This window comes from Lactuca virosa, chromosome 1 (assembly GCF_052849685.1).
Source record: "Lactuca virosa cultivar CGN04683 chromosome 1, Lactuca_virosa_CGN04683_v6, whole genome shotgun sequence".
Classification (NCBI taxonomy): Eukaryota; Viridiplantae; Streptophyta; class Magnoliopsida; order Asterales; family Asteraceae; genus Lactuca; species Lactuca virosa.
Window position 1 is genome coordinate 104,323,675 of NC_136426.1, and position 8,895 is coordinate 104,332,569.

The 8,895-nt window shown below is 34.7% G+C and overlaps 1 protein-coding gene and 1 long non-coding RNA gene across 4 annotated transcripts; one reads left to right on the plus strand and one right to left on the minus strand.

The window, feature by feature from the left end:
* Positions 1 to 219: 219 nt before the first annotated feature.
* Positions 220 to 6,611, plus strand: LOC145154895 (ABC transporter G family member 22-like). Of its 3 annotated transcripts, none has more exons than XM_079075564.1 (11): positions 220 to 346; positions 910 to 1,295; positions 3,173 to 3,240; positions 3,650 to 3,885; positions 3,981 to 4,136; positions 4,243 to 4,426; positions 4,528 to 4,836; positions 5,057 to 5,347; positions 5,606 to 5,890; positions 5,974 to 6,081; positions 6,172 to 6,611. In XM_079075564.1, the coding sequence occupies exons 2-11, from the start codon at positions 917 to 919 to the stop codon at positions 6,382 to 6,384; spliced, it is 2,229 nt and encodes a 742-aa protein (XP_078931690.1). In that variant the 5' UTR covers positions 220 to 346; positions 910 to 916; the 3' UTR covers positions 6,385 to 6,611. The 3 variants fall into 3 exon arrangements, with proteins under 3 accessions (XP_078931690.1, XP_078931691.1, XP_078931692.1); XM_079075565.1 differs by lacking the exon at positions 220 to 346 and adding an exon at positions 414 to 540; XM_079075566.1 differs by lacking the exons at positions 220 to 346; positions 910 to 1,295 and adding an exon at positions 3,358 to 3,410.
* On the minus strand, positions 2,402 to 7,143 carry LOC145154931 (uncharacterized). The gene is made up of 2 exons (XR_013735404.1): positions 7,046 to 7,143; positions 2,402 to 2,704 (listed from the first exon to the last, which is right to left on the minus strand). It is a non-coding gene; the product is annotated as an uncharacterized LOC145154931 (long non-coding RNA).
* Positions 7,144 to 8,895: the final 1,752 nt, after the last annotated feature.

The window sequence follows — 8,895 nt, forward strand, 5'->3', positions numbered from 1 at the left end:
CTAAGTTTGACGTAAAATGTTACAATAAATGTGTAATTAAGAATATATATATATATATATATATATATATATATATATATATATATATATGTCTAGTTGAGTGATATTCAAAATCATAGAAATTATGAGTGTGTTTTGTTGTTTTTAGTTAAGTCAAGCTCAAGGGTATTTTCGTCATTCATATGTTAGTGTTGCTATAATTGGTTTTTTGTATAAAAGGAGATAGTTGGAGCTACCTAGCATAGTAAGTCAATCAAACTTCACTTTGGTTCCCTCTCTCCTTCTCTCTCTCTCTCTTCTCCCTCATTTTGATACAAGAAGACTTCATTCTTTTGTTTTCCCTTCGGTAAGTAAAGAGTTCTAAAACCTTCACATGACACCATGTCTTATACTTGTTAACAAAACCTTCAAAAGAATGTTTCTCTTTCATTAAATCCTTCAAACATTTTTGTGTAATTCATAGCTTCATCTCTTGTTTTCATATACACAAAAAAGCACATGTAAACACTCTTTTGAGTGGGAATAATGTCTTGCATTGAGGTATTGAGGTATCGTTTTGGTCGGTTGATATGCTATTTCTGATAAATAATATGTGATTATTATACATGGGTTAAACAGGGTTTATATACTTTGGAGTTTACTTTCTCTTCAAAAGTTTTTTTGAGAAAGAAAAATCAACGACTCCACATATCTAAAATGGTATCAGAGTTGATGTTTAGCACCTCAATGACTCGACATCTAATATAATCTCATCACATCTCCATATTAGCCCTTATGGGGGGGCTTGTTAGTGTCTCGATTGTCACACATTTATCTTTATTTACGTTGAATTCTGCTCTATCTCCATAAAAGCTTATTTGATAGAAAATCTAGGATTCAGCATATCTAACTAGCAACTTAATTATACAGGGAAAAAATGGATAACCCAAATCCCAATCTAGGGTTATGGAGAACAAAGTCAGATCAACTTGCAGAAACTCTAACGGCTACAATGAAGGCAGGTGAAGCCTCAACTGGCGGAGATAGTGGCGGCGGTGGTAGTGGTGGGACACTATCAAGAAAGTCTAGTAGACAAACGGTGCTTGCATCGCCCGGACGTGGTGGCAATGGCAAAAACACACACATTAGAAAGACAAGGAGTGCTCAAATGAAATTTGAACTTGATGAAGTTGGTAGTGGGGCTGCCTTGAGTCGAGCTTCAAGTGCTAGCTTAGGGTTCTCGTTCTCATTTACTGGGTTCACTATGCCTCCTGATGAAACTACAGATTCAAGACCTTTCAGTGATGATGACATACGTAAGTATTCTGAACTCTTCGATTAATCCCATTTTTTTTTAAACTTTACACGTATGTAGAAAGTAAGATGATCTTTTAACTAGCCACACTTTCCCTCGAGATAGTCACAAAAAATGTGAAACAATATGCAACTTTTATTACATATGATACAGTAACATGGTCAAATTAGCCTTTCGGTGGTAGGGTTTGTCTAGATAGTAAGAAAATGAAGTTGATGGCTAGAAATTGTCCAACTCACATGCTCCCATGATCAAACTTTTGATTGGCAAGAAGCAGCTGAAAAGTAGCTAAAAAATTTATTATTATTTTTTCTAGCTTTTTCAAATATATACTTTCATGTTTTTAGTAATACATTTAACTATATATAGTTCAAACTAATAAATAAAACATGATGGTAAAAAGTATAGTTTCAAAAGCCGTATGAACCGTATGAAATTAATAAGATTATAAGATGCAATAAGTTAAAAATGTTTATGCCTATGAAATATCATGAATTTATATTTTCGAAAGCTGATGGCCACCTTTCCCGCATTAACTTAAAATATGAACTAATAACACCTAAAAGTTGATAGTGTGGTTCTAATTAGATCAAAATTATTATGCATCTTTTAATAAAATATTCAAAATATTCAAAGTCATAAATACTTTTTTTTTAAAATATATATTTTTGGTCCGGACACTTTGATGTTAAAGCTCTAGACTCTTTTTATAGACATGGATGATGGCGCTTACTTTTTCTTTTTGTACTATACAAAAATGACACTGGTTTCTTCTTTCATATTAGCCAACAAATCTCAGTAATCTTCTTTTTTTTATATGTACCAATATAATACAAGTTCATCCTTTGATATTAGCCAACAAATATCAAACAATCTGTCTTTTTATACTCTACCAATATGATATACAAATTCCTCTTTTCGTATTAGCTACTAAATTTCAGCAAGTGTCCATAGTACAAATTCCTACTTTCATATTAGCCAACAAACCTCGACAAGTTGTCGTGAAAGGAAAGTTTTGTCTGGCGTGTAAGTTTAAGCTGAAGTGCATGCACCCTTAGTGAAATCAAAGGACATCGATGGTATGATAAAACGAAAGAAAATGAAAGATTAAGCATCCAACTTTAGCTTTCATTTTCCAAAGAACAAAATAATAGTCGCAATTGTACAACTGTAACCAGCTTTTGTTAATTGGACAGGCCCAAAGTCTACTTTAACGTCCTAAGTGGGCCAATTGGCCCACTGCCTATCTGCTTTATCTTCTTTCTCTTATCGGTTTCTTCCACCTGGTCCCCAAGAACATGCACCATGCATCCATCAGCAAGCAAAAAACAGACTTTTATCATTGGCATCTTTATTTCCGATTTTGATCCGTTTCCTCGTCTGTCCTGTCTATTTCGTAGGTCCCACCTTCTACAGAACACCAAAAAAGAAAATCGGATTCATGAACTATGAGAAAACCATGGAGAAATACAATAGCATGACCTAGATTTCAACCAGCGAACTTATGGGGTGTTTCTTTTTAACTTAATGTGCTTAATGAGTTATTCATATAATCTTAACAACCATACACGACTGTTTCTTTTTTTTTTTTTTTTCATAATAACTTAATAGGTCAAGACAAAAAAAAAAAACTGAAATAATATACTAACTCTTTACCTATTTGTGAAATTTATCTTTGTTGGAAAAATTGCCATTCAATCTCACTAAGACGATTTATATAGTGTAGAAAGAAACATATATGATGTATGCAACATTTTATCCATACATACGATTTAGTGAGAATAATAATAATAAAAAAGAAACAACCCCTTAATCTTTTGTGCTTAAAGCAAAAACTGAATGACACATATATTTGACATTATAATATGGTTCTTACAGCGGAAGACATTGAAGCCGGGACACGTAAGAAGTTTCAGACAGAACCCACTTTGCCAATATATCTAAAGGTATCAAGATTCAGACAAAAAAAAAATAGTTCACATTAATGTATGAAAATGTAACCTTAATTTGTGAAATACATGTTTATAAAAACAGATTAATTTCTCTAGTATCTATTTGGACAGGCAAGGATGGAGGTTTATCTATTATGAGATCAACGCAACTCAAATCATGTCAGGTTAATTAGTCTTGTACAGAGTCTCATATCCTATGGCATTTATGTACAAGACTACTTTTATAAACCAATAAAAAAAGTTAACAAAAGTGGTCTCATATCAACCATCAGAACTTGCCTTGATCAATTAATTACATATATGATATATGATTCTAGTCATAAGTTGCATAATAAAACTAAGGTGCATATGTTAATTAAGATTGTTTTATACTTATATATGATATGAATCATATGATATGCAGTTTACAGAAGTGACATACAAGGTAGTAATAAAAGGATTAACCTCTACAGTCGAAAAGGATATTCTGAATGGAATAAGTGGAGCAGTAAATCCAGGAGAAGTTTTGGCATTAATGGGACCTTCCGGAAGCGGGAAAACTACACTTCTAAGTTTGCTCGGAGGGAGGCTTGCTGATCCTGTCCCGGGAGGATCAATCACTTACAATGATCAACCATACTCCAAGTTGCTAAAGAGCAAGTTTGTATTTTTTTTTTTTTTTTTTTATAAAGATTCTTGTTTTTATAAAATATGAATGGAAATTAGTTTTAATTTATGATCATATGAATATGTAGGATTGGGTTTGTGACACAAGATGATGTCTTGTTTCCTCATCTAACGGTGAAGGAAACATTAACATATGCAGCTTTGCTACGATTACCAAAGAGATTAACAAAACAGGAGAAAGAAAAACGCGCACAAGATGTCATCCGTGAACTTGGTTTAGAAAGGTTTTTTTTTTTTTTTTTTTTTTGTATATATAATTTTGGACATAATGGTTTCCGGAATCAAATTCAAAATAATTCGAGTAATTAGAACTTAATACGACTTAAACAGGTGTCAAGATACAATGATAGGCGGGTCGTTTGTTCGGGGAGTTTCAGGTGGAGAGAGGAAGCGTGTTTGCATTGGAAACGAAATAATAATCAATCCTTCTCTCTTGTTTCTTGATGAACCAACTTCCGGTTTGGATTCAACAACAGCTCTCAGGATCATTGAATTGTTACAAGACATAGCTGAGGTATAATGATCTAGAAAGAATCAAACACTTCAAGTGTATATATAATCCCAACATTTTAATCATAATCATTAGTTTACTTTGTTCATGAATATTGGTTACAGACAGAGAAGACTGTGATTACCACAATTCACCAGCCATCGAGCAGACTTTTCCACAAATTTGACAAATTAATCCTACTAGGAAAAGGGAGTTTGCTTTACTTTGGGAAAGCATCAGAAGCCCTGGTGTATTTTTCATCTATCGGATGTTCTCCATTAATCGCAATGAACCCAGCTGAATTCTTGCTAGATCTTGCAAATGGAAACATGAATGAAGTTTCTGTTCCTTCTGAATTGGAAGACAGAGTCCAATTAGGAAATTCAGAAAGAGAAACAAAAAGTGGGAAACATACACCCGCAGTTGTTCATGATGTAAGCAACATTATTACATGAACCATTTAGTGTTGAATGATTCTAACCTCTTAATGGTTCAAAGAAACCATTCAGAGGTTATATGAAACGCGTTGAATGTTGACCGATTTAGAGGTGAACTCTGAATGGAACCATTCGGAGGTTATCAAACAACTACTAACATAACATCTTATAACTTATCTACTTTTCAATTGATTAAATTTTTGGTTTTGTATTACAGTATTTAGTGGAGGCGTATGAAACAAGAGTAGCTGAAGAAACAAAGAAGCAGCTCATGATTCGTGAACCACTTGATCATGAAGATATTAAATCGGGTGTTGGGTCAATGAAACGCGAATGGGGAGCAAGTTGGAGGGAACAATACTCGATATTGTTTTGGAGAGGGCTTAAAGAAAGGCAACATGATTATTTTAGTTGGTTGAGAATCACACAAGTGCTTGTGACAGCTGTCATTTTGGGACTTTTATGGTGGCAATCAGCTGTTCATAGCCCTAAAGAACTCGATAATCAAGTAAGGGTTGTTTATTTCTGACTTAATGAACTTATTAAGCACTTAATCTAGACCTATACATGAATGTTTCGTTTTTCATCACAACTACTCTCACGTTGAAATTGACGAATATTCTTAAAACTATTTGTTGGAATGTAAATGTAGAATGATTATTTAGTCTCATTCAGAAGAAAAAGAAACAGACCTAATGTATACAACACTTTATCCAGACAAAATCAAAACATGTTGTTGTATCTAACCCTACATATTGATTTACAGGCCGGATTGTTGTTCTTCATTGCTGTGTTTTGGGCATTTTTTCCGGTTTTTACAGCGATTTTCACGTTTCCTCAAGAACGAGCTATGCTAAATAAGGAAAGAGCAGCAGATATGTATAGATTAAGTGCTTATTTTATGGCAAGGACAACAAGTGACCTTCCACTTGATCTTTTTCTCCCAATGCTTTTCCTTCTTGTTGTTTATTTCATGGCCGGGTTAAGACAAACTGCCGAGTCATTTTTCCTAACCATGGTTATTGTTTTCCTATGCATTGTTGCAGCTCAGGTATGTCCTTTTTCCATCTAACCATGGTTAAATTAAACCCGAGTTAAGAAATTAAATAAAAAATGACAATGAGTAAATGACAGGGACTTGGGCTTGCTATTGGTGCTACACTTACAGACTTGAAAAGAGCAACAACTTTGGCTTCTGTAACTGTTATGGCCTTCATGTTGGCTGGAGGGTATTTCGTGAAGGTAATGACTCATTCCATTCCTACTTGTGAATCAAACATGATCATGGAATGGAATGTAATGACTCATTCCATTCCTTTGTTTATTTTGCAGAATGTTCCGATATTTATATCGTGGTTGCGTTACTTGTCATTCAACTATCACACATACAGACTACTTTTGAAAGTGCAGTATGAAACCATAAGTCCTGTAATTGATGGAATAAAACTAGATAGTGGTATGAAGGAAGCTACTGCTTTGGCAACTATGGTGTTTGGCTACAGACTTTTGGCATACATATCTTTGCGCAGAATGAAGATTCATTGAATATGAATACATCATAGAATACAAAATTTAACTTCAAACAAAAGAAAAGGGAATGTATGGAGGGAATGAGTAGCCACAGTAACTGGACAAAGAGTCTCAGATGTTTGATATGAAGTTGTGAAATTACAATCCAGCAGGATGTAACATAAAGGAAAATTTTAATGCTTTTGTAGGTGATGAAGGTTATAACAAAAAGAATGAATGGATGTTAGTGTTCTTGATCTTCATATCTGACTTCTAGAATAACTGCTAATGTAACATAAGGATTACTGATGAAACTATAAATTGTTGTGGCTATTAAACCGATTAACATAAAATTTTCCAAGTAACGCTAATGTTTTAACAAGTAGATAATGTTTGATGTCGAATCCATAACAACAAAATCCACATTAAAATTAATATATGGCTCTAGATTGTAACTGATGTAGGATCCAAATGCATGAATAGAAATGACTTGACTTCCAATCCCAAAATGCGGTATATTTCAACTTCAATTGTAATATGATTCCGAAAAATTGAAGCAATATTGAAAACACACTGATGTCGGTGTTCAAAACCGTTCCAAAATCCGTAAAATGTTCTGGTCAGTATGGAGCGTCTACTTTTTTGACAGGAAAGAGTATATCACAGAAATTTAAAGCCAATGAGAGAGAGAGAGAACCTGATCGCCGGTGATTACGGCTGTCAGCGGTGAGATGCTTTCACCATCGGAGAGAATTCGAGGTCGCCTCTGTAGCTTCCCTTGAAAGATTTGCAATTTTTTTTAAATAAATCACTTAGTTATTAAAGTATCACATAATTCCAAACTTTACCACAAAATTAACAAGATTAAAGAGTATTTTAGTTATCTTGACCTACTGTGATGCATAAAACTAATCTCAAACTTACCCATACAAATGATGATTTGAATATTTTTTTTTTGGGTTTATCGGTTTCATTACTTACCTGTTTCATTAAAATCTTATTATTTTACCCTAATTTACGAATAAGTCTCAGACTAAAATTTAGTGATGATTTGGTCTTTTTCTCCATGTAACATACATTTTATCGGTTTCATTTCTGACTTAGACACCTAGTCATTAAATTAATTGATAATGTAATGTCTCAAAATTTAAAACTAAAAATTTCAATTTTTATAATAATAAAACCATCATCCAAAACGTTTTTATAAAAACCATAACGAAATCAGAGTATGTCAAAATTATCCAAATACATTAGAGTCAAATAAAATGCCGAACAATATAGTGTGTGCGATGCGATCATCCCGGCCTCTTCCCCTTCGATCCGGAACTACCTGAAACATAAACTAAAAACCGTAAGCACGAAGCTTAGTGAGTTCCCCAAAATACCACATACCATACATATCTGCTAGCTCAAGGCTGTGCCGGGTCTATTTCACCCCCGAGTTTATTTCAACTCATATGTCGGCCTAAGGCCGTAACGGGTCTATTTCCTCCCCGAGTCTATTTCAACTATTGTGTCAGCACAAGGCTGTACCGGGTCTATTTCACCCCACATACATATAGCAAACAAGCACACGGGCATATAACAAATACAGCAGGAGTCAAAAAGACTACAAGCACACAACATATCCTAGTGTCCTAAAGTATAGTGAGCAAACTCACCTCAGTTTGTTGACAGTCAAACAAATGATCGGGATGTTGAACCGGAAATCCCCACTAAATCATAAGTAAAGAAACCCTAATTAGAAATTAGGTCAATAATCCAGCCCAAAAGTCCAAACCCTAAATCCTGACTTTAATGGGGAAAGTTACTTATTCCTTGCCTTATTGGGCCTAGCCTATCAAGGCCCAAATGCTACTAGCCACGAAGCCAAATAGATAATCTATGTCCAAAATGGGCCCAAGGCACAAAGGCCCAATACAGCAAAAGCTTACGGTCCAACAAGAGCCCAAAGTCCCTAAGTCCCTCACATGACCCGAAGCAAGCCCAAGACCCACTCTGATGAGTACGCTCAGCGTACCAACCAGTACACCCGGCGTACTCACAACCCTTACATCATCGGGACCTCAAACGCGTACGCGCAACGTACCCTAAGGTACGCCCCGCATACGTTGCAGCTGGCCAAAACTTCAATCCAAGGTCTTAATCAGTTAAGACTCAACGTCTAATCTTAGATCTAGGCTTGTTAAAGTGCATTAAGCCATAAAGTTGCCAACTTTATGCTTTTGCATGTCTTAATGGGGAAAATCATGGATTAAACCATATTATCTTCATCAAACCACCTTCAATCCTTACATGATTGAACTTAATCCATCAAGACTCCATTTTTATGCTCAATGGACGTTAGAAACACCAGGATCTAACATTATAACCTTTTGGAGTAGCTCATACACTCAAGAACACCTTAAAGGACCATTTTATGGAGAAATAAGCCCTAAACTACAAACTAACACGTAGAGTCATCAAGGTAGAAGCTTTTTACCTTCAATAAGCTAGAAATGATGAGAAGCCTCTGAATCTACAAGCTCCTTCTGATTTAATGCTTCT

Excerpts from the sequence above, each read along its gene's own strand:
- LOC145154895 (XM_079075564.1), top strand. The coding sequence starts at position 917 with ATGGATAACCCAAATCCCAATCTAGGGTTATGGAGAACAAAGTCAGAT. Across the intron at positions 4,137-4,242 it reads CGTGAACTTGGTTTAGAAAG|GTGTCAAGATACAATGATAG; the intron begins GTTTTTTTTTTT and ends CGACTTAAACAG. Across the intron at positions 5,348-5,605 it reads CTAAAGAACTCGATAATCAA|GCCGGATTGTTGTTCTTCAT; the intron begins GTAAGGGTTGTT and ends ATTGATTTACAG.